The 25,429-nt window shown below is 51.1% G+C and overlaps 1 protein-coding gene across 3 annotated transcripts in view; it reads left to right on the top strand.

Moving 5' to 3' along the window:
- The first annotated feature begins 6,740 nt into the window (after positions 1-6,740).
- KMO (kynurenine 3-monooxygenase) overlaps positions 6,741-25,429 on the top strand; it is a 38,416-nt gene continuing 19,727 nt past the window's right edge. Inside the window, exons 1-7 of one of the 3 annotated variants that reach the window (XM_054044131.1) lie at positions 6,741-6,918; positions 11,024-11,093; positions 16,320-16,417; positions 17,480-17,569; positions 18,425-18,473; positions 22,218-22,305; positions 23,725-23,890. In XM_054044131.1, the coding sequence (XP_053900106.1) occupies positions 6,865-6,918; positions 11,024-11,093; positions 16,320-16,417; positions 17,480-17,569; positions 18,425-18,473; positions 22,218-22,305; positions 23,725-23,890 (615 nt within the window). In that variant the 5' untranslated portion in view covers positions 6,741-6,864. Of the gene's footprint in view, positions 6,919-11,023; positions 11,094-12,299; positions 12,850-16,319; positions 16,418-17,479; positions 17,570-18,424; positions 18,474-22,217; positions 22,306-23,724; positions 23,891-25,429 lie in introns of those variants that run through there. The other 2 variants (XM_054044129.1, XM_054044130.1) reach the window with 2 other exon arrangements.

Below are 25,429 nucleotides of genomic sequence, written 5' to 3' on the forward strand. Positions count from 1 at the left end.
TACGTGTTCCTAGGCTACAAGCGTTGGCTTCCCCTGAAGAAGTATCATTCATGAGCGTAATAGTATTTTTAATAACTGCACTCTCAAAAGGTAGTCTGCAACCAGACTTCACAGGGATACGGTCAGTTCATCACACAGTCCAAATAAAGAGAATTGAACTGCACCTACACATATTGTGACGGGTTGGGTCACAGAAACCCCCTTGGGAGCTGCCACCTAATGTGCCAAGACTACTTCTATTCCTGTTTTCCCTGCCAGCTCAGGACTCCAGCACCCTGTCTTGCTGAGCCAGACACGCCCGTCTGTTCCAACACAGACCCAGGGTCTGACTTACTTGCCCCAAAGCTGCAGGTTTACCTGAAAACAGCTCACAGAAGTGTGCTTGTCTTTAGCACTCAGATGCCCAACTCCCAATGGGGTCTAAACCCAAATAAATCTGTTTTACCCTATATAAAGCTTATGCAGGGTAAATTCATAAATTGTTCGCCCTCTATAACACCGATAGAGAGATATGCACAGTTGTTTGCTCCTCCTTAATACATACTCTGGGTTAATTAATATGGAAAAAGTGATTTTATTAAATATAGAAAGTAGGATTTAAGTGGTTTCAAGTAGTAACAGACAGAACAAAGTAAGTCACCAAGCAAAATAAAATAAAATGCGCAAATCTATGTCTAATCAAACTGAATACAGATAATCTCACCCTCAGAGATCTTCAGTAAGTTTTTTCTCAGACTGGACACCTTCCAGGCCTGGGCACAATTCTTTCTACTGGTACAGCTCTTGTTCCAGCTTAGGTGGTAGCTAGGGGATTTTTCATGATGGCTCCTCTCCTCTCTTTGTTCTCTTCCACCCCTTTATATATCTTTTGCATAAGGCGGGAACCCTTTGTCCCTCCGGGTTTCCACCCCACTCCCCATGGAAAAGCACCAGATTAAAGATGGATTCCAGTTCAGGTGACATGATCACATGTCACTGCAAGACTTTAATTACCCACTTGCCAGCACACACGTATACAGGAAGACTCACAGGTAAACACAGCCATCTGCAGACAATGGTCCTGGTTAATGGGAGTCATCAAGATTCCAAACCACCATTAATGGCCCACACTTTGCATAATTACAATAGGCCCTCAGAGTTACATTTCATATTTCTAGTTTTAGATACAAGAGTGGTACATTTATATAAATAGGATGATCACACTCAATAGATTATAAGCTTTGTAATGATACCTTACAAGAGACCATTTGCTTGAAGCATATTCCAGTTACATTATATTCACTTATTATCATGTTTTTATAAAACCATATAGACTGCATGTCACACATATAATCACAGAATTCCAAATCTCTTCACACACTATCAAAAATGCATTTAATCATTTAATCAAAAACAGTTCTGATTTACTGTTATTTGGAGACACTCTTCTGACATCACACAGAAGCGGAGGATACGTGGTGAGGAGATGGCATCCCTTGAAAATGGAAAGTCTAAAGAAGCACTGAACGTATTGTATGACTGTTGTGCAGAATGTGTGGGTCATAGGCGCTGGCTTTTGTTTTTCCTAGTGAGTGCTTGACCCGGGCTCTGCCCCGAGGCCCCACCCCACTCCATCACCCCCACCAGTCCCCCTTAACTTGCTCCTCTCAGTCCCCTCTTCTAAGCACCTCCCGCCAGCCACCGAACAGCTGATTGGCTTTCTTATGTTCATGTTCAGCTTCATCACCGAAAGTAGATGTGGAGGCACCAGAATTTCTTTTCTTCAAATATTTGTCCATTTTTGAGTCTTCAATTCAAAATTCACCACTGCACCTTAATGGTTGATAAGAAACCATGGCTACTACGTGATCCCACACGATCAGCAAGGTCATCTGAGCGTAGTGTGATGTAACGTCTGTCTCACGCAGGTACACCCACAGAGCAACAGCACAAAATGTAATTTGGTTCTGACACTAATTAAAATAAATCAGATTTTTTTTTCCTCACAAGTGATTTTTCCAGAATTCTGCGGCACACCCGCTCATGCCCAGTGGCACAGCAGAGTGCCGCAGCACACCGGATGGGAAACACTGCACTAGACTGCAATTCAACAGTCGTTTGATCTTAATCTAAATCTATTCTGGTTACAGGGGCCATGATTCTGACATGGCTGTGATGGGGCGTCTCCCCACACTGGCCCATAAGGGGTTAATAGAGCCCTAGGGAGGCTGCGCAGGAGGCAGCCAATTAGAGAAGGGCTGCAAGGATCAGCCAATCAGGGCCGGGGTGACCCGTATAAGAAGGGCTGCAGAACAGAGCAGCTGCAGTTGCTCCCTGGAGCTCAAGGAGGGAGGACTAGCTGCCTTGCAGGAGGAAGAAAGCCAGCATCTTGTACAGAGCAGGGCTGGGCAGGATCCGGGGAATGAGAGTGAGCTCCTGGCTGACTGCTGGAATGCTGAGGCCCTGAGACAAGGGCAGAGAAGGTGCTGGGGCTGCAGGGAAGTGGCCCAGGGAAGTAGACTGAGGGGTTGGAGGGGATGCAGCACAGGGCTGCCATCTACAGGGTTCCTGGGCCGGGACCTGGAGTAGTGGGCAGGCCCGGGTCCCCCCCACCAAACCCTCACTTGCCACTGAGGAAGTGGCTGGACAGAGGACTGCCATTCCTCCAGAAGGGGGGAGCATAGAGTATGGCTCAGCTGGAGGGTTGTGTCATGAAGAGGACGCCGCCGTCCTAGGAACAATGTGGGTCCCTGGAGCAGAAGTGGGTGCACTGGCTAGCAGAGCTGATCCCCTGGGACATCCAGCAGGGGGCACTGCAGTGGTGAGTCGCATCCTGTCACAATGGCCTTAAACTTCTGTACAGCCAGATTAGAAAACAGATTTACCTGATTTGGGTAAATATAACTTAAGCTCAGTATTTAACTCCTGTATGTCATTAACCAAAGCATATTGTGGCAAGAAGTTCCACAAATTAGCTCATTTTTTTTTATTTTTCTGGCATGCAAAATTGCTGTTTCGTCAGTACAATTTATTGTATTCCAAAGCATGCTAAATATTGCACACACAAGAGGAGGGTCCGAGCTGGGGCTAAGGGGTTCACAGTGTGGGAGGGGGCTCCAGGCTGGGGCAGTGGGTTGGGGTGTGGGAGGAGGTATGGGATGCAGGCTCTGGGGTGGGGCTGCAGATGAAGGTTTTGGGGTGCAGGAGGGGGCTCCAGGCTAAGGGATGGGACCACGGGGTACAGCGCGTGGAAGGGGGATCTGGGCTGGGGCAGGGGGTTGAGGTGCAGGAGGGGGTGACGGCTCTGGATGGGGATGTGGGCTCTGGGGTGGGGCTGGGGATGAGGGGTTGGGGTGCAAGAGGGGGCTCCAGGCTGGGGGTGATGAGGGGTTTGGTGTGTGGGAGGAGGCTCCAGGCTGGGGCAGGGGTTGGGGTGTGGGTGAGGGTGAGGGCTCCAGCTGGGGGCGCAGGCTCTGGGGTGGGACCGGGGAGGAGGGGTTTGTGGTGCAGGAGGAGGCTCCATGCTGGGGCCAAGGGGTTCAGAATGCGGGAGGGGACTCAGGCCTGGGGCAGGGAGTTGGGTGGTGGGGGAGTGAGGGCTCTGGGCTGAGGGTGTGGGCTCTGGGGTGGGGCTGAGGAGGTTTGGGTGCAGGAGGGGGTTCCGACCTGGGGAAAGGGGTTGGGGCATGGGAACAGGTTTGGGGTGTGGGCTCTGAGCAGCGCTGACCTCAGGTGGCTCCTGGGAAGCGACGGCATGTCCTTCAGGCTCTTAGGCAGAGAGGCGGCCAGGGGGCTCTGCGCGCTGCCCCTGCCTGTAGGCGCCACCCCTGCAGCTCCCATTGGCTGTGGTTCTCGACCAATGGGAGCTGTAGACCTGGTGATCAGGATGGCGCCTGCGGGCGGTAGCATCGCACAGAGCCCCTCTAGCCGCCCCTCTGCCTAGGGGCTGGAGGGACATGCTGGCCGCTTCCTGGGAGCTGCGCAGAGCCAGGCCTGGAGCCTGCCAGCCCGCTGAGGCTAACTGGACTTTTAGCGGCCCAGTCAGCTGTGCTGACCAAAGCCACCATGCTCCCTTTTCAATCAGGCATTCCAGTCGAAAACCGGATGCCTGGCAACCCTACCCAGAGGCCCCTTGCTGGAGGCCTCTCAGCTCTGCATCACCCCACCCCAGAATAGAGTAGTGGAGAAGTTTTCCAGGCAGACTAGAGTGGCTTCAGAGATGCAACCAATCAGGGGCTGCTGGAGCAACCAATCAGGGGCCAGAAGGGCCATATAAAAGGCAAGCAGCAGAACAGAGTTCAGTTCTTGCCTAGAGCTTGAAGAGGGAGGACCAGGAGCCTGGCTGGTTGGAAGGCAGGGCCTCTGGGAAGAAGCTTTAGAGCTATTGCCCCATATCAGGGCCGGGAAAAGAATCTGAGACTGTATACCCTTGTTGATGTCATTAGGCCGAGTGAACCAAAGTTCTTCCATGTTTAAACTCTGTCCTTCCACGTTGAACTGTAATCGACCTCAAAAGCCAAGGACAGGAATTGGAATGTGTAAACAGCCAGTTAGCAATTACGACCTTGCTCGTACCAGGTATCAAGCGATAATGATGAGGTTTGCATGTTTCTAGCTGGAGAAGGGGTAATAAACTAAGGGTAAACAGGACCAAATAACTGTTTAGAGGAGTGTTACTAACAAGCTAGATTTATAGCCCTAGAATGATTTAACGGCTTAAATGTATAAACATGCCTTCGGTAGGGAGGGGAGGAGGAGTAGGGGGGGTGGTAGAGAGGGGGAGGGGAGGCTTAGTTGTAAAATGTATAAGAAGAGAGAAACTGTTTTTGCTGGTGTGCTTGATTTGAGACTTGCCTATCTCCTTGCATCACTTTGAGATCTCAAATAAACTTTCATTGTTTCTCCACCCCGGTATGTTTATTGGCGCGAAGCACACCGGGCAACGAACCCCACTGTTGCTGTCCTCGGGCCTCTGTGCCGGCAACACCCTGGAATGGGGGGACAGTGAATATGGCTCAGCCGGAGGGCTGAGTTGCTGAAGACCTGCTCAAAAGAACTGCGATTGCAGGCACTATTGGCCAGGGAAGGGGGCGCTCATGAGACGCAGGAGCCAACCCCCTTACAGTCCCCCTGCTCCTTTCAATCACTCTGTCATTATTTATCTCCAGCAGAACATCTTCAATGGGGGAGGCTGCAGGAGCCCCCATCAGAACATCCCTTTGCCCAGCGCTTAGAGCAGCTGCCTGAGAGGTAGGAGACCCCTGTTTGAATTCTTTCTCCCCCCAGCAGAGAGGTGGGGAGTTGAACCTGGGTTTCCCACATCACGGGTGAGTGCTTTAACCACTAGGTTAAAAGTTATAAGGTGGCCACTGCCGCCACCAGCTCTTCCCCTGTTTTGTATGGAGTGAGGCAGGCGATAAACTCATTCCTGCAAAGAACCCAGCTTAGGTGCCTAAACCACCCGACTCAGGGAGAGGGGTTCCCATTTGGCGATGTCTAGCAGAGACAGTTGTCTCCCTGCAGCCCAGACTTAGGTACCCCTCGCTGAGAGAGGGGAGGGTCCATACCTAGTGTGCTGGCTTTTATGGATCCCATTCTAAGGCACTTCCCCCTCCCCATTTGTTGTATAGGGAGCCTGGCGCCTAACGCAGTTTTATGGATCGCATTGTTCCTGTGAGTTTCTACACAGCTGCGGCTGTCAGCATTGTAGAAATTTTGCCCCTTGGTGGATCCCACCCAGTGTTGTTTGTGGGAAGGACTTTGCAATATAGGCATGAGGCCTCACTGCAAAAGCGCAACGGCATCGAAAGCGTTGCACCCCGTGCCCAGCTTCTGCCAGGATCCCGCACTCCCAAAGCCGGACCTGGGGGCAAGGCGCACACCGTAGGTTGTCTCAGAGACAAGTGTTCGTGATGCACATGAGGTATTATCTCATGGTCTGAAAGATGCTGTTGCAGATGCAGCGCACTCGTCAGCAACCAAATAAATGCAAGTTATCCCCGTAGCCGACACCCGGCACGTCTTGTGTTCTGTGTTGTTGAGAAGTATCGGCGTGGGATACCAGAGGTTTGTTCACTCTGTGTGTGTGTGTGTGTGTGTGTGTGTGTAAAACACCAACAGTCAGGAAGGGGGGGGGGGGTTGGATGCGGTGACAGGGGGCAGTCGGGGCGGGGGGGGGCTGTCAGGGGACTGGGAGCAGGGGGGGTTGGATGGGGTAGGAATCCCAGGGGGGCTGTCAGGGGGAGAGAAGCAGGGGGGGTCGGAAAAGGGGCGGGGCCAGGCCATGCCTGGCTGTCTGGGGAGGCTGTGCCTCCCCTAACCAGCCATCCTTTCAATTTTGGAAACCCAATGTGGTCCTCAGGCCAAAAAGTTTGCCCGCCCCTGCTCTACAGCATGAGCTAAAAGCCAACTGCCCATTAGCTAAGGCTGTAGAGCAGACATTTTTATCTCTCTCCCTCTTTTCTCCCCCCCCCCACTAGATAGGCCAGAACACCACACCCAGAAGGTGTGTGGATTACATATGCAGCACAGCAGTCACACAATAGACTTTTGGGGAAATTTCAAAGATACCTTTGTGTTTGCAACCCACCACTGTAAATAACATCCTCTCCCCACCCAGGTACCTGAGCAGAGCTGGGCCCTCTGGCTGGATCTGGCCTTGTCACATGGGCAGAGCTGATCCAATTATGAGTTTGAGGTTGGCGTAAAACCTGAATATTAACCAAGGAGGGTGAATCAGAGCATGACTAGACTGCCTACTTCCCCCTCCCTTCTCTTTGCTCTCTGGCAAATGCAGCACATTTGTGTAACAGGGTGAGCAGCGTCACTAGTCTCTCAGGGGACAGAAGACTGCAAAAAGCATGCTGTAGTGAGATTGTTGCAATCATGAATTCCACTGACTTTCAGAAGGGGAAAGTAGCCATTGTTGGAGGTGGTCTGGTAAGAAACTCACCCTTATCTCTGTTGTGGTTTGATTGTGTTTGCTCAGAAGGGATCCAGGACTGTGGCATGGGATGAGAATAGACTGCTGGGCAAGTCATTCTTAGCAAGACCTGAAAATGTGAAGAGCTGTAGCAAAGTGATTGGTGTTTGGGTTGTGTAACTGGTCAGATCAGGCCCAGCTTTCAGAGTGAAAATCATTGGGCAGGCTGCAGCTACCACTGATAAAACTGGGCTCCTCCGATCAAGGCAGCTGCCCCTGGGTGAGGTGTGATTGTTGGGAATAGCTGCTAGTGATAGTTGCAAGCGTTTGAAATGCAACCAGCTCTTTTGCCTGCTTTGTACAGTATTTGCTTGTCTGTGCTTTGTAAACGAAGGGAATAACCCCTCAGCTGGTGAGTTAAACCTCACTGCTACTTTTTAGCCCTCTGCCTTCATTAAGGCACCGGCTGTTTTCAAAGAAGCCTGGAAGCTAGAATGGGTTTAGTGGAGCTACTGCCAGGGGCAGTGCCTACTGTGTTTGTGCAGACAGGACTTTGCACCACATGCACTGCTGTGTTTGCTGGGTCGCACCTTTCTACGGGGGAGCTGAGCGAGAGGCTGTTGAACATCTTTTAGGTAGAAAGAGCTTGTGAACGAGTAACACACTAGGGTGAGACAAGTGCCAGGATTGGGTGTGAAAAGCCACACTTGCCGCACAGTGTCCCTGCCATTTTCCCAGAGGAAATTCCCTGCCTGGGACTCGGTGGACGTGTGTTGCTGACACCTGGCAGTGTCCCTGGTCTGCCTCACAAGTGCTGGGGATAAACTTTTGCCATCACAGGCCCCTTTTCTGCATCGCAGCTGAACTCTAGGAGGCCGCATAGGCCACGTTCTGGCTCCTCAAAGCTTTACACAGCGTCGCACCTCGGGACTGTTGTCTGACTGTAAGTGTTAGTCACCGCTCCCAGTCAGCCTCCTGCAAAGGGAACAAACTTCCAACCGAATACAACCCAGAATCGTGTCAGCAGGATTTGGAGTGTTGCCTAAATAACATTTAAACAACAATAACGGGGACTCGACTGTTTCCTTACACAGACCTCCACCCTTTACAGCTGTTACAGATGTTTCAGCCTAACATTTACCCTTCTGCCTGGATTGCTGAACTCCCCTGGCCCACCCGTGGAATGGGGGTGACAATGAACGTATTGGCAGGGGGATTCTGCAGGAACTCTCACCCCATGTCTGTCCATTGCCTGCCCAGAAATTAATCCTGGCCCCCATCCCCCCCAGTGCTCCTCCTGGGGTTCTTCACCCCCCCCCAAGCCTGTACTGCAGCAGAGTCCCCTCTCCCCCCTTCAGGACTGATGATGGGGGGCAGCTCCAGGGACTCTTTGTCCCCCCTCCGCCCCTACCAGGTGGTGTGCAGGAGGATGGAGGGAGGAGCAGAAGACACATCCCATCCCCATTGCTCACAGGAGGGTGGGGCGGGAAGTGGGGCTGCCCTGAGCTGCTGGCTCTGTGCTGCCCCCCTCCCCTCCTGTAAGAATGGCTTTGGGTGGAGAGAGAACTCTTCCTACAGCAACTCGGATTGGTTGCTCTGCTCCAGGAGGCAGGGCAGTGGGGCAGGTGGCCAATCAGAGGAAGTATTTCCCCCATGCAGGGCTCATATTTGCTACAGAGCTGGAGTCTCTCACATCATCAGCCAGTCCTGTCGCTGCTGAAGCCTCAGGAGAGCTGGGAACAGGATGGTGGGTCATCCTATCTGAGTTGCAGTGCCCTGCCCTCTGCATGTGTGCAAACCTCCCCTCCACCACGTAGCCTCCCCCTTCACTCCCCCCCGACCCTCCGCCCCCCGCCCTGTCCCCCTCACTCCCCTTTCCTTGTCTTTCCAGTTAGCGGATCCCCTCCTATTTCCCCCCCGCCTCTCCCCCCATCCAATAAATAGTGGTACTAATGTGCATTTCGTGCCATCACACAAGTCACTCTGCTGGTGAATTCCTTCCCCACGCTGGGTCTCTCTGGTCTAGTTAGATGGTATCATCTGTTTCCTTGTGCTCCCCCAATCTGTCTGTATCCATGTGTTGTCTCTTGACTTATACACATCTTGGGCACATAGTCCCTGTCCCAAGATGTGCACAGCCTTTGTTCTGCATTGGTGCAGCACCTAGCACAGTGGGTGGCCTGGTCCAGGACTAGAGCCCCTACATGACAGTAATACAAAGAAAGAAATAACAACAATAATAATGAAATTTATGTCTCCTCCCCACTGTTGATCTCCCTTTTCCTTGAACTTAAAATCAAATCCTGTAGGATAACGGACGTGGGGGACAGTAGCATGAAGGCAGATTTGGCATGTTTGCCGGATCTTTGCTCCTTGACTAGCCAAGTCAGTGGAACAGAGCCCTGTAACAAAGGGTCCGGGTTGTCTTCTGGCATGGATTTGTAGCAGACCTTGTGGAAAATGATGATGGATAGGCAGAAAACAAGGGCAACAGCTGTGGACGCTTCCCAGGTTGTTAGGCTCCTCTCCACCATCTGCCTTTCACATGAAGCAGTCTTGTCTGTGCCTGCCAGGGCTCAGTGCCCTGAAACCACCAGCCTCTGACAGCACAGCGCAGGCCTTGCTCTCCGTACAGGTAGTGACGGGCACATGCCAATGCCTGAATACGTGGCGTGTTCCCTGCAGTGTCCAGCTCCTTATCCACTGCACACTCACTGAATGACCAGGCCTGCTGTTCCCAAAGGAACAGGACATGCCAATTTGTGAGCTTCAATTCAGGACCAGCACTTTGCTTAACACACCGGCACTGAGATATATTTGTAGTGGAAATCAAGACTACGTTTATTATCAAAGACTAGAGACTCAAGTGACTGTGAGTAAGAATACTGGAAACAAAGGGTTACGTATAAAACAAATCACAACACGCTTTTTAAAGACTAGACGTAACTAACGAGTTACTCTCTTGTCTAAAAAAGCTTATCACACCCAAAGTTCTCTCCAGCGTTTCCAACCAAGTCTGGCTGAGCCCCCATTTTCATGAACCAAAGTCACTGGCCTTTTACTTTCTCAGTGAAGGATGCCAGCATGTCTTCTTTGCCTCACAAATATAGTGGAGCAAACCTCTGATGTGCAGCTCTAGACAGGGCTCTCTCTCCCCCACACCTGCTGTTTTTCTCTTCCTGTTAGTTTCTCTTCTTAACGTCCCCTCAATCCTTCATTTGCATGCAGTCCCAGACTGGTGATACAAGACTCATAGTGAATGAGACAATACTCCGTCTACATATAAACTGATAGCCGGAAACATCTCTTGTCTGACAGAGAAACTGTTTTTCACCTTTTCTGTGACCAGTACCTTGATCCAGACTTTAAGAACATATTTTCAGTATCAACGTATGATTCCTTATCTAGTATCTCCACATACATTTCTTGATGCTATTCATAAGCAATGTGACGCCGGCTTTCACTTCGGATCATTCTTTGGTGAACAGGAATGTACGTGGCAGACGCAGGAAATTCCTGTAACAGCTCTGCATGCGTTGCCAGTTGGCCTTAAGAGGTTCTTAGGTCACAGCACCAGTCAAAAGCATGGTGTATGGGCAATATACGATCTAGATTTGCCTTTGTAGCACTTTGGGCATCTAGGCAAAGTTAGCCAGTCATAAGTTCCCTGGAGTGAGTTTGCAAGAGAAACACCCTAAATTCTCTCGCGGGAGGTAAACAGGGGCTTGACAATTGGTGCAAACTCCAGCTTGCCCTTGCCTACACGTCGAAGTTACACTGGTTGCTGAATCCGGTGTGTGTGCCTGAGTGTAGACAAGGCCTAAATTTCAGTGCAACTTAGTGTGAAGGGATCTTTGGTTGGGAACTTTGACCACCGAGTCCTAGCTACCCTGTATGCATGTTAGGGATTCTAGGGCACCTTTCCTAGGAGAAGAGGTCTCTCAGGTACATGGTCAAGATACCCCATTTCCTGCTGAGCTGTGTACCAGTTGGTTGTCACCAGCCCCTCTATAAGAAGCTGCCTGTCAGTGATGCTGCATGTTTATAATTGCAAAGCACATTCAGAGTCTCTGCAAGGAAATTGTTCTATAACTGTAACATATTTCGGTAACTCTCTTATAGGTGGGTGCTTTAAATGTCTGTTTCTTTGCAAGAAGAGGGTTCCAAGTTGATATGTATGAAGCCAGAGAAGGTGAGCCCCATCTTACGATAATTACACTATTAATAATCTGATCACTTCTTTATTTCCACCACCTCCTAAAAGGGAGTGAGGTGGTGAGGGGAAAGGAATGTTATGGGCAAAGACTGGAACGAACAGAATCTGAAAATGTGTCTTTAGAATATTTCCTTTGCTTTCACTCTGAACATACGTGATTGAAATGCTAGCATTTACTCTGCAATGTGCCTTTCCGAATGTGCAAGTAGGGTGAGCAGACGTCCCGATTTTATCGGGACTGTCCCGATATTTCCTTGTTTGTCCCGCGTCCCGACCGACGTGCGGTCGGGACACTGGACAAACAAGGAAATGCTCCAGAGCCTGGAAGTGCTCGCACCCCCCCCCCCCCGCCCTGACTCCGTCCCCTCCTCCCCCCATTGGCTCCCTCCCCAAATCCCCACCTCTTCCCCAGGCTCACCATTCCCCCTCCCTCCGCAAGCGCTGGAGGGAGGCCCGGGAGACGCAGGGGGAGCGTGGGGCCGGGGTGAGTGAGAGTCCGGCCTGGCCCCGAGCAGGCAGGACTCAGTTGGGTGGTAGGCCCCGGCCCCCCCCCGTCCCGCTCAGGTCCCGCAGGGGAATGAACGGGGCTGGGCTGCCGATGCCTCCGCCCCGGGATAGCACCAGCTGGGCAGCAGCCCAGACATGACTGGCCAGGGGCTGGGCGCAGTGTGTGCACTGCTGGGTCCCCGCAGCAGGCCCTGGCTCGGGGGTTCGGGGGCGCCAGAGCCGCAGCTGCCGAGCTTGGCCATCGGCCGCTTCCTCCCCCGCGGCAGTGGGAGCTGCAGCAGCGGCTGCTCCCGAGTCCTGCTGCCGGGGGGGGAGAACAGCCGCCGCCTGGCCCCGCGGGCCGCCCCCCTCCTCGCCCTACCGCCCAACTGAGTCCTGCCTGCTCGGGGCCAGGCCGGACTCTCACTCACCCCGGCCCCGCGCTTCCCCTGCGTCTCCCGGGCCTCCCTCCAGCGCTTGGGGAGGAAGGGTGTGTTGTTGTTGGTGGTTTTTTTTTTTTTTTTTTTTTGGTGTGTTTTTTTGCCTCGCCACGACCCCCCCCCTCCCCCTCCCGCGCGCCCCGATATTTGACTTGGGTCATCTGGTCACCCTATGAGCAAGTAACATGATGAACTCAGCTGTCAGAACTGTGGCACTTACAGGTGCCCTTCTTTTTATGCACCTATTGTAAGGCAGATTTGAACACCAAGTTTGACAACAGAAGCTGTACCAGAACCCTGGCAGTGAATGATTGATTAACGCTGTAGAATTATTTGCTGACTCTCTGGGTTTGTCAAGGCTGAAGGTCGTGCAAGGTTTGAATACTCCATTCCCCTCATTCCCAATGCTATGTGGAGAAAGAGCTGCAAGAGGAAGTTATTGCACCCAGGGCTTGAATTTAACTTTTAAAGGTAACAAGTCCTCTAACAAGTTTTCACTAAGGACAAGGCTAGTGGTAATGGTGTCTAAAGTCTTATACACACAAAGCATCAGGAAAAGAGGATACGCTCAGACGAGTGAATGAATACCCAGTACTGCTGAGTCCGTTTCTCAACTACAGCAGTGAGCCAACAAAGTCTTTGCACTTCCAAGAGCTAACCTGAGATCTTCCGAGAGGCTCACAGATGTGAGCATACGTGCATCTAACTGATTGGCAAAAGACCAGCTAATATTAGAGGGCTATGGATCAAACCCTGATTTTTGCAATTCCTGGCAGTACTGCCTCAGCTGATGGTATAGCATAAAGGTAAGCTGCAGTAAATAGCGCCACAATGCATGCCCTCTTCCTTGGAGATGTTCTGAGCACCCCAGGTATATTTTTGCTGAGGAAGGGGACCCCTCTTCCCCCAGAGGCAAATACATGCACTACCTTGGTTCATTTCCAAAAAATTGCAAAGATTACTGGTTACTTAAAAGCCATTAAGCAAAACTAAAGGTATGTCTACACTACCTGCCGGATTGGTGGGTAGTGATCAATCCCCGATTGCTCCGTCATCGACTCCTGTACTCCACCACGGCGAGAGGCGGAAGCGGAGTCGACGGAGGAGCGGCGGCCGTCAACCCCGCGCTGTGAGGAAGTGAGGTAAGTCGACCTAAGATACGTCAACTTCAGCGACACTATTCTCGTTTTCCTCCCCCCCCCCCACCCGATGTAGACCAGGCGTAGGAAAGTGGAGTATGGTTACACCATCCCTTTTGCTAATGGACACCTATAATAGTATCTAGTGCTAACGGTATTCAGAATCGACTGAAAAAATAAACACGTGTGATATTTATCGGTTTGGGTTCTCCTGTACCAGGAACTAGACGTTGACTTAAAAATCCCGTCTGATGGACTCCATTACATGCTGCTGTTCTGCTTCTCCTTTAAAACGAAGAGTCCCGGTCAGCTGAATAGTCGTACGTCTTCACGAAGCTTGTACTGAGCATAAATCGTCTTGCCAGGCTCCAATGGAGCTCCTCACAGCACCCCCCCCAGTACTGGATGTTTGCAGGATTACCCCCTTCAAAAGCACCCTAGGTTTGTCTCCTCCATGTCCAAGTTAACGTTGTGCATGTTCCAGAACCACTTCTCTGCAAATGGTGGACAAGACTTGCCGCAGTCAGGGCTGAGGCAGCTTGGCAGGTACCTGGGGAAGCTTGCGCAGCCCTTGCTCCTGCTATCCCTAGCTCAACCCTAACGCTCTGCAGACCTGTAGGTGGAATGGTGCCAACTTCCCGGGAGGAACTAATGTGCGGACGCTCTGTCACAGTGAGGGAACCGCCATTGTGCTGGGTGACCTCAACTTGCACAGAAGTGACACCAAGCATATGTTAGCATTCGGTCTCCAGCTCACCCGAAACCACAGTAGTCGTGTAGGGTGCTCCAGACAAACTCATTCAGCCAGGCATGCTTCAGTCTGGGTGTGAACACTGAAGACACCACAAATGTTTAACCAGCACCTAATCCAGGCCAAGATCAGGGGCTCGTCCGTCCAGGGGAGTTAATAAAGCTGGTTTGCCTCCCAGAGCTTTGACTCCTCCATGCTGTCCTAGGACATGCTGGAAACTAGGTGCCAGCTACGGGGCCAAGGTGCCAATGGGTTGGTAAAAGTACAGAACCACCTGATGGGCCCTACCACTGATGGGCCCCCAATTGCCCCTCTGTTCCCAGACTGCCTGAGAACATCACTGACAGAGGATTAGGATGCTGGGGGTGCCAAACCCATTCCTCAGCAGCACAAAGGCTGTGCACAGAGCTGTACCTCTTTGGTAAAAGACTTTGAAAGGCCTTCCACTCTCAGCCCTGAGCTGTTCTGCACCGTGATCTGGCTAGCCATCCCAGCCTGCATCATTCAGCTGGTGGAGCCAAGCGCTGATGGCAGACAGAGCTCTCGGTATGCTTCACTGAAAAGATGAGTCCTACACAGCAGAAAACTCGGAGACAGAGATTCCCCCAGCGTGCATTCACCCAAAGAGGAAGTGAGTCTGGTTTGGTTTGGTTCCCCTTGCTTTATCCATGCTGATCAGCCACCCTTACAAACAGCTAACCAAACCTCTGTAACAGGGCCGCCTGGGGGGACACACAAGTAGGGCAATTTGGCCCGGGCTCCGCAGGGGCCCCTACGAGAATATACTATTCTATAGTGTTGCAGCTTTTTTTATAGAAGGGGCCCCTGAAATTGCTTTGCCCCAGGCCCCCTGAATCCTCTGGGCAGCCCTGCTCTGTAATACTGTTTCTTTTTGCTGCACAGCTGGGCTGCGGCCAGTGGCTCCTTCCCCTCAGCGTTCAATCACAGTCCCTGTCTAGCTATTGTCCTGCCCACCTGTCACCTCCTAAGCTCTTCCAATGGACTCTCCAAATGCTGCCTTGACTGGCTCTTTTCCAGCTCCCTTTGGGGTCCCTTTCAGCATGGCTTCTGCCCTAGGCAGGCCTCAGAGCCCACTCTCCACAGCTCTGCCCATCTCCCTGAGCTAGGTGCAGGAGAGCAGCAGCCCGTTCCCACAGGGCTGGGAGCAGCAAGATGCTCATTGGCTGCTCTCAGCTCTGCTGGCATAAGCTGAATTGCAGAGGAAATGGACATACTGAATGCAGCATAAAAGAGAACTTGGTTTTTACATCCAGGGTTGCATGTTTCCACGTTACTCAGCTCCAGCCACAGCTGTGGAGGAAGCGTCCATCCGCTTCTGTAAGAGCCGACAACACACAAAAAGGTGGTTTACCACTAACAGTGCAGCTGTCAAAAATTAACAGTTCAAATAGATTCAAAGCAATGACTGAATTGACTCACTCCGGGGTGTGCGGGGCTGGTGCTGCAGTCTGGGAGCACCTTTGGTACCTCGCTCAGGCACCAGCACACACAAGAAAAACAAGCAAGCAACGTCACTGACTTGAAGTAACAGCTACACTCGTGAAGCAAAGCCAACCCCAAATCTGTGTCGCACCCTCTTTGGCCCTCCAGCGTCCCTGAACTGCCACCCTCAGAGAGCCAAGGTCACAGACTGGGGTGTGGGGGGTACTCTGGTTCCTCAGTGGGAGAATCAAGAGGATAGTTCACTATAAAAACAGGCCTCTACTGACCAGCTCCACTCAGTCAACCTCCGTCTGGAGCCATTGGGACCTGGGCCAAGCAGGGCTGCAGGACTGGGCTCACCTCACGCAGCAGCATGAAACGTGCATGCTTTTAGGGCTTGATCCGAAGCTCATTGAAGTGATGAGTCTTTCCATTGCCTGGGACCAGGCCCCTGGAGTCTGTGTCTGCTGCCTTACTCATGCCCAGTGGCCCTTTGTCCTGAGAGTAACGCCATGGGGCTAGTCCTGGGGTAAGGTCCTGCTCAGCTGGCGTCAAGGGGGCAAGGTCAGGTCCTTCGTAGGCGATGTACTTGCCCTCCAGGAAGCGAGGAGTGTGCCAGAGTCTCCCTGGGGAAGGGTGGGGGAAGGTGCCACTGGGCTGGGAGGCAGAAAGCGGGGTTGAGGCCAGTCTCCTGCCATGGTGTAGCTGCCTCCGGTCCCATGCACATGTCTGCGGGATGGCGTTGGAGCTGCCACTGGCGGGAAGGGTTCGTGCTGCTGCAGGAACCTCAGTCTGGTGAAGCTGTGTGTGGTCTCGTTGGAGGCTAGCGTAAGGCTTTGCTGAGGCTCCTGCCTGGCCAGCCGTATGCCCCGTGCACAGCCTCTCCTCTGCACACGAGCCAGGGCCGCACAAGGGACAAACTGCAGCTCCTGTTTCCTTTCAGATAGCCGTGTCACCAGAGCTGCTCGCGGCAGGAGCATCAACTTGGCGCTGTCTCACAGAGGACGCCAGGCCCTCAAGGCCATTGGGATGGAAGAGCAGGTAGCCTCATGGCCTCCCTCGAGTATTTTTAAGCGAATGCCTGATGACCCTTTGTCAAGCGCCGCTTTCCTTTCGGTTGCTGTCTGGCTGGGAGCAGCTCGAAGCCCTAGGGACAGGCCATAGCTGTCTTCTCCCTAACGTTACGCGGGAGACGTTCATACCCCGAAGCTGTTCACTGGCCCGGCCTCCTGGGATAATCACCACTTCTCCTGCATGCCAGGCGCCTGGCGCTCCTCTGCTGCAGGGCACCGAACCCTGGCAGGGCGAGTCCCATTTCCCCAGGAGCAGGCGTGGGCCGAGGCCATGCAGCTGGCACTCTGCTGTCGGGCCAGGGGTCTAGAGAGAGAGCACTTGCTCTTCACGGCAGCCCCGAGCCCTAGGAGGAGTGAGGATGGGGGGAAGGCAAGTATGATGTCAATGGAAACATCATCTGTAGTAAGCCAGGTGGGGGCATTGGTGCCAGGGAGCAGAATAGTGAGCTCTAGGCCTCAAGACAGCCAGGGATAGAGCTGAATTTTCCCATATATCCTCAGCCCAGGGCCTGCTGCAAAGGCCATGGAAATCAGAGCCTTTCCACAGACCTCACTGGGCTTTGGCTCAGGCCTGCAGCATGCCATGAGCTTCGCACAGCCCGCTTGAGTGCACGCCCTGCCCTGCTCTGCCCCGCCCCGCCTGAGAGGGGTCTAGCTGCAGCTGCTCAGGCTTGTGCCGCTTCAGATCCGAGGGGAGACTAAAGCCCAGATCATGCACAGCTTGTATCCCAGTGCCGCCCCTTGGCTCGGATTCCCACACAGGCACTGGGGGCTTTACAGACCTTTTCTAGCCAAACCAACTTGCCTGGGATTTTTATTAGAAGGAGCCGGCAGCTAATTGTCTGTGAGATGCAGCAGTTTTATAGCATAGCACAGTGACATCACACGTTGCCAGGGCCAGATTAGGGATCCCTGACTCACTGGGCCTAGGTCCCACTGGACTTAATGGGCTTCAGGGAGTCACACACTGGCCCCTCAGCCTCGGTATCGGAGCTGAAGGTAATGGAGGTCTCTTCCCTTTTGATTTCAGATTGTGGCCAAAGGCATCCCCATGCGGGCCAGGAGGATACACACGCCCTCAGGAAACACATATTCCATCCCCTATGGAACAAAGAGCCAGGTATTTTCCTTCCACAGCTGCCCTGGGGGGAGGGACCTTTGTTTACATTCACTGGACAGGTGTTACAGAACTGTGTAATGGTCAGGGATCGCATCCAGCCTGTGTGGATGAAAGGATGCCCTGGGGAGAGAGTGAACAGTAATTATGCACAAAACCTTCCTTATCCCCCTCTCTGCATTTTCCATTGCACCCTGTCTTGCTGGGAGTGGGCTCTGAGCCCTCAGGGAAGGGACTGTACACCTTCGGCACCATAATGATGGAACAATACATATTTTGGCTGTTTTGCCTTTAGTGCAAAATGTATCTTGTAGCCAAGGGACATTGTAATGTTTTTTGCAACCATAAAATACAAATTTTAACTTCTCTGGGTCCTCACAAAAACTGTCCCCATGGTTTGATTCTCACAGTCAAACTGTGTAAACATGGCTTCAATTTCCTATGCCTTGCGATCCCTCGCGGTGGGCCCACCCCATTCCCATCTCCTCTCAGCCACCAGCCCTGACACCCAGTCTTTCTGCTCCACCACATTCTTTCTCCCTGCGTTCCCCACATGCAGTCTCCCTGCCTCACCCAGCATTCCCTTCCCCCAGCCCTGCTGCCCCCTCCACTTCCCCCCATAGCAAAGAGAGCACTGCTGGACGATTGTGTACAGTTCGGGGGCTCACATCCTAAAACAGCTTGAAAAACTGGAGAAGGTTCAGAGCCTTTTCTCGTCGTCAGCGAGATAGTTCATGTGCTTACAAGTAAGGACCCATGTCAGTGTTTGCAGGACTGCTGCCTATCATGTCATCCTCCTAATGTTTTGTGCAAAAAGTGCTTCAGAAATACTCACTTCCTAAAACTGTTTTCCTGCAGTACATTCTCTCCGTGGACAGAGCAAATTTAAACCAAGAGCTGCTAACGGGTAAGTGTCCTGGCCTTTTTTGAGTGCTCCTAGCCCGTTTTCACTTTGTCCTACTAAGGGAATCTAGGGTTGGACCAAGGATTTAAAGTAGGGCTGTCAAGTGATTAAAAAAATTAATCGTGATTAATCGTGCAATTAAAAATATTAATTATGATCAATAGCGCAATTAATCACGCTGTTAAACAATAATAGAATACCATTTATTTAAATATTTTGGATGCTTTCTACATTTTCAAATATTACAAAAATTACAAAATTAAATATTTCAAAAACTACAACACAGAATACAAAGTATATAGTGCTCACTTTATATTTATTTTTATTACAAATCTTCGCACTGTAAAAAAAAAAAAAAGAAATAGTATTTTTTAATCCACCTAATTCAACTACTGTAGTGCAATCTCTCTATCATGAAAGTTGAACTTAGAAATGTAGAATTATGTACAAAAAATAACTGCTTTCAAAAACAAAACACTGTACAACTTTAGAGCCTACAAGTCCACTCAGTCCTACTTCTTGTTCAGCCAATTGCTAAGACAAACAAGTTTGTTTACATTTACGGGAGATAATGCTGACCGCTTCTTGTTTACAATGTCACCTAAAAGTGAGAACAGGTGTTTGCATGGCACTGTTATAGCTGGCGTCGCAAGATATTTACATGCCACATGCACTAAAGATTCATATGTCCCTTCATGCTTCAACCAGCATTTCCGAGGACACACGTCCATGCTGATGACGGGTTCTGTACGATAAAGATCCAAAGCAGTGAGGCCCGACACATGTTCATTTTCATCAGCTGAGTCAGATGCCACCAGCAGAAGGTTGATTTTCCTTTTTGGTGGTTTGGGTTTTGTAGTTTTCGCATCGGAGTGTTGTTCTTTTAAGACTTCTGAAAGCATGCTCCACACCTCATCCTTCTCAGATTTTGGAAGGCACTTCAGAGTCTTAAACATTGGTTCGAGTGTTGTAGCTATCTTTAGAAATCTCACATTGGTACCTTCTTTGCCTTTTGTCAAATCTGCAGTGAGAGTGTTCTTAAAATGAACAACATATGCTGGGTCATCATCCAAGACTTGAAATATATGACAGAATGCGGATAAAACAGCAGGAGACATACAATTCTCCCCCAAGGTGTTCAGTCACAAATTTAATTAACATATTATTTTTTTAACGAGCGTCATCAGCATGGACGCATGTCCTCTGGAATGGTGGTTGAAGCATGAAGGGACGTATGAATCTTTAGTGCATCTGGCATGTAAATATCTTGTGACTCCAGCTACAACAGTGCTATGCGAACATCTGGACTTGTAGGCTCTAAAGCTTTATATTGTTTTGTTTTTGAGTTTAGTTGTATAACAAAAAAAATCTACATTTGTAAGTTGCACTTTAATGATAAAGAGATTGCATTACGGTATTTGTATGAGGTGAAATGAAAAATACTATCTCTTTTGTTTGTTATTTTTACAATGTAAATATTTGTAATTAAAATAATAATATAAAGTTAGAAGAAGGAGCAGATTGTCCCGGAGGCGGATATGAGTACAGGCTTCTTTACTGCGATACTTGTTCCCCTGGACCCAATTGTCCAGTAAGCACCGAATTAGTTACAGCACATTCTTTTTGTTTGTTAGTATGTACACACCTACATTTGTTACAACACCCCAAAACCCGTATTAAGTAATAAAACACCCATTTTGTTAGTAAATCCACCCTATTCATTGTGCACAGCATTACATATATACACAGGCATTTTACCTTGAAAATATATTTCTTCGCAATAATTTGTTGCCACAAATTTCCCTGGTCAGCAATTTTCAGGGGCGGGAGGAAGGGGCCATAAGCCAGGGCCTGTTTATGTAGCTGGGACAGGAAGGGAGGAGGAGCTAACACTGCTTTACCCAAAAGGTATCCTTTAGATCCCCACATTTCTTATGCAGCTGCAACACTTATCAATTCTTACAAGCAACAGGGAAGGGCAAAATATGGCAACTTATTTATTAACCAAAGAACTCCAGCCTTCTGATGCCTTTGTCCCCTAATGCCGTGTCAGCACATTCGCAGCTTCCCAGGTCTCTACTTAACCCATACATGGCCCAACACAAGTGAGCACTGCACACTTTGTGTTCTGTGTTGTAACTGAAATCCATATATTTGAAAATGTAGAAAAATATCCAAAAATATTTAATACATTTCAATTGGTATTCTATTGTTTAACAGTGCGATTAAAATGGTGATTAATTGCAATTAATTGACAGCCCTAATTTAAAGGCTATGGTGCTGTAGAGATGTAGTATAGATGCTTCCTGCATCGTTTTCCCATCAGCGTAGGCAATCCAGCTCCCCAAGCAGCGGTCGCTAGGTCAGTACCTACGTTGTTCTGTCGACCTAGCCATGTCTACGCAGGGGCAGGGTGGGGGTGACGGGTGAGGTTGTCTTAACTAGAGCACTAGGGGGTGAAGTTTTCACACCCCTGAGCTACGAAGCTAGGTTGATCTAAGTTTTAAGTGGGTTAAGTTTCCAAAATGCTGCTCTGGTTCTCCAAGGGTTCTGGGTCTCTTGACGATAGTGAGAAGCCACTACCGGAGTCTACAACTACAGACTAACATGTAGCTTTAAAGACATGTCTTGAAGAATACTTAAAACTTATCCAGGATGTATGTGTTCTCTATCTGAAAGTAGAAAGGCATTTTACAAACATTAACCCCGCCCCCCTCCTCCCCCAACACACCTCTATGGTAGGAAAATAGTGTACTCGTTTGACAGAGGAATAAACTTGGACCAGAGGGAGTAAGGGCCAATGTTACAAAAGTTGTTACAAACTTTGGGGGGCCTCATTTTGGGGCTGCCTAATTGTCTCTAACCGGGTACGAGAATTAGCAGGCCCTTCTGAAAATTTGGGCCTGAATTATGTGGCCAGGCTCTCACTCCCAGTCCGTGACTATTGTGGAAGTAGGCTTTAGGATTCCAAACGCCCTGTGTTCTGGTCTGGCACCTAGAACACATTTTAAGGGAGAAACTAGCAGCAGCAAAGTTCTGTGGCCCTGATATGTAAATTTGTTTTAAGGACTGATTTCCAAAGCACTAGCTCTGAGAGACAGCATCCTGACGCACATGGAAACTGAGCCGACAGATTAGACATTCATTGGAAAACAGCTGATATCACAGGGGATTTTGATGGTGGGGGATGTTGAAGATTGGGTGAGATAATCTGAACTGTTCCTAATGATCTGCTTTGTGTATAAATAAGGGGAAAGTTGACAGGAAAGCTACATAACCCATCTCTTCAGTGTATTTGCATTCTACTGAGTTGAACTGAACACTGAGTGTGGAATGCAACAGGGAGTGATTTTAACATTACTAGGAAAAAAGTCAGTACTTGCAGCATGTTACAAAGTGGTTACGTGTCAGCCATACAGCTGGGTGGCCACATTCTGCCCTCAGATGCATGTACATATCTCCCATTGGCTGCTGGGGGATCACACAGGCCCTGGCTCTGTGATGATTCCTATAGCACAGGGACAGGAGTCATGGCAGTATCTGAAGATTGTCTCAGGGAACAAGAATACTTTGCCAGGATGTATTGCACTTAGTAAATACTTTTCACAAGTTTTAACCATAAAATCTCCCTCTTCCCCCCCACTAGAAGGAATCTAATTTGATCAAAGAGATGAAAGGCTCCGTACTTCAGCGACACTCTGTGGGCTAGCACAATCCATTACGCTGAAACGTCTTTTCTTTTCACAGCGGCTGAGAAGTACCCCAACACTACGTTGTACTTTGGACACAAGCTGCTCCGCTGCCACGTTGAATCAGGGCTATTAACCTTACAAGGGTAAAGCAGGCCCTGTCCCTGAGAGTGCTCCCTTCATAGAGCTTTCGCCTAATAATTAATCAAAACAAACAACTGGGCAAGTCTGTTCACAACCAGTTTGTTATTTCGGAGCTGACCCTTGATGTCAGGTTTGTGAAGACTCAGACATTGCAGCAGTTTTCATGAAGAGTTGAAAAGCGTCAAAGCAACTTCATCAGCAATAAGCCAGACACGTGGATTTATTTGTTTCTGCAAGTAACCGACATGCTTGTCTTGCCACCTTTAGTTTTCCATCCATGTCCTGGCTAGACAGTCTCCCCCGAGTTAAGGTGATGACTTGCTTTCTGTGACCCGGCAGGTTTGGATCACACCCCAGCATCATCAGCATTGAACCAGTCTGCCAGATTTATGACGTGTGTGTCCTCCTGGGAGGGGACCTTAGTGGCCATTGTGCAAAGGTGTCTGTGGTGTCTGTCTGGGTATTCAAATACACATTGTTCTAGCTGAGCGTGACATACGGTATCAAACCCAGCATGGCCCTGAAACGCTGGCGGCTGCTGTCAGCGCTAGGTCACCCTGTAAACAGAAGCCTTTTACAAAAGCTGTGGCGGCTAGTTGACAAACACCAACTTTAATAACCTACAGACTAAGTCTTTACTCCACCCCCAGAGCTTATTAACTGATGGCCGGGACCTGGGGTTCCACACCTTCCTCCGCAGCATGGGGCATAGGCTGCCTGTGGGGATCACCTGGGCATGTCTCACCTCCTCCATTGCAGGGCCTCGGGTGCAGGTGGCACCTTGCCAGGCCACTCAGCGGATTCAGGGGGCCTGGGGCAAAGTGGGGGAGCATTTGTACTCACCGGGCGGCGCTCCAAGTCTGTGGTGGTGGCAGCGGCGGGTCCTTCAGTTGCTCAGTGTCTTCGGCAGCACTGAAGGACCCGCCGCCGAAGACCCGGACCGCCGCTGGGTGAGGAAAGGGATTCTCAGCCAGGGCTTGTGAGGCCCCTGCGGGGCCCGGGGCCTGGGACAAATTGCCCCACTTGCCCCCCCTCTGGGTGGCCCTGCACCTCGCTCTCTCCTGCTCACTGCCTGTAGCGCACAACAGTTTAGTCTCTGAGGCCTGAAATGCTTTGGTCTAACTCAAGTCACCGAGCTCAGCACAGGTATCGGTGAAATGTAACAGCCTGTGATAGGCAGGGGGTCAGACTCAATGGCCTCATCTGGCCTTGAACTCTATAAAATCTGCATTGATCAAACAGTCTCTTCATACACCTAGAGGCTAAAAACAGTACCAAAAAATGGAGCCCAGAAGAGTCCTTCGACACCTCTTCATCAGAGTACAAACAGCCCATCCACCCTGGCCGCTGGTGCTGTGGGAGTTCACTGGTCCAGGCCAAAGTCCTGCAGCCTCATACTAATGATTTCTCTTGTTTGTCAGACCTGACCAAAGACCCATGGAAGTCACTTGTGACCTCATAGTGGGATGCGATGGAGCCTTTTCTACAGTCAGAAAGCAGTTCATGCGGCAAACATGCTTTAACTACAGCCATGTATACATTCCTCATGGGTATATGGAGTTGACCATCCCACCCAAGGATGGGGATGTAAGTAGCCACCCTCCATCCTGCGCTCTGCTGTAACGCCCTGGTCCCTGGTCCAGCGACCTGTCTAGAAATCCCTTTTAAGAATGTTGGCTCTCGAGGAGGGATGGGGCTGGTCCCACCTCTCAGAGCTATTATTTCAGGCTCCCTGCAGACTCAGACAGACATCACTGCAATGTTCCTGTTTTCAAGATTATCACAGGATCCGTAAGAGCTGGTAGAACCAGTGAATCTCGGTGGTAAAACAGGTGGTAGCATAAGGCAATTGCTTGTTAGCACAGGACTTGCAAATAGTGAGTATTTGGGCTCTGCTCAATACCTGAGCATCCCTGGGGGGAGACCTTAGGACCCACAGAGGCCCTTCTGCACGCCCTCCTCTCCCACCAGTGCTTGGAATTAGACGCAGCTTTCACTGAACTGACAGCTCCTTTCCTTCTGGGGGAGGGCTCCTGCAGTCAGTCTTTGGTGCTGAAGGAAAAACGAAGGAAGTGCTGCCCTGGCTCCGGGAAGCCAGTAAGTGGTGATGTCAGCAGCCAGTCTAGGACACCACTAGGGTGGGGCACTAATGATAGCAAATGGAGGAAGAGTAGGGTTGCCAGGTGTCCAGTTTTCGACAGTCAAAAAGCACTGCCGACCAGGCCGTTAAAAGTTCCGTCGGCGGTGCTGCGCTGCCCCCACCCTGAGCACCGGCTCCACACTCGCATTGGCCAGGAACCATGGCCAATGGGAGCTGGGGGGGAGGGGGCAGTGCCTGCAGGCGAGAGCAGCACGCGGAGCCTCCTGCCTCCGCCCCCCTCGCTTAGGAGCCGGAGCTACTGCTGACTGCTTCTGGGGAGCAGCACAGTGCCAGGACAGGCAGGAAGCCTGCCTTAGCCCCACTGCACCACTGACCGGGAGCTGCCCGAGGTAAGCCCGTGCCCCAACCCCTTACCCCAGCCCTGAGCCCCCCCTAAACCTGGAGCCCCCTCCTGCATCCCAAACCATTCCCGGCCCCACCCCAGAGCCTGCATCCCCTCCTGCACTCCAGTCTCAACCCGCAGACCCCCCCACACTTCAAATCCCTTGGCCCCACCCCCAGCCTGGAGCCTTCTGCACTCCAAACCCCACATCCCCAATCCCACCCCAGAGCCCGCACCCCCAGCCCAGAGCCTGTACCCCCTCTCACAGCCCAACCCCCTGCCTCAATCCGCAGCCCCTTCCCACCTTCCAAATCCAATGGCTCCACCCCAGCCTGAAGCCTTCTCCTGCACCCCAAATCCCTCATCCACAGCCTGCACCCCCAGTTAGAGCCCGCACCCCAACCCCCTGTCCCAGCCCCAGTGAAAGTGAGTGAGGGTGGGGGAGAGTGAGCCGCCGAGGGAGGGGGAATGTAGTGGGTAGGGGCGGGGCCTTGAGAAGGGGCAAGGGAGGGGCCTCGGGGCAGGGGGCAGGGGTAGGGTGTTCGGTTTTGTGCAATTAGAAAGTTGGCAACCCTAAGGAAGAGGCAGGAGTGAGTGGGGTGGGGATGACGGGGAAACGACCCAGCTTGCTAAGGCTTTTACC

Source organism: Malaclemys terrapin, chromosome 11 (assembly GCF_027887155.1).
Source record: "Malaclemys terrapin pileata isolate rMalTer1 chromosome 11, rMalTer1.hap1, whole genome shotgun sequence".
NCBI classification, from domain to species: Eukaryota; Metazoa; Chordata; order Testudines; family Emydidae; genus Malaclemys; species Malaclemys terrapin.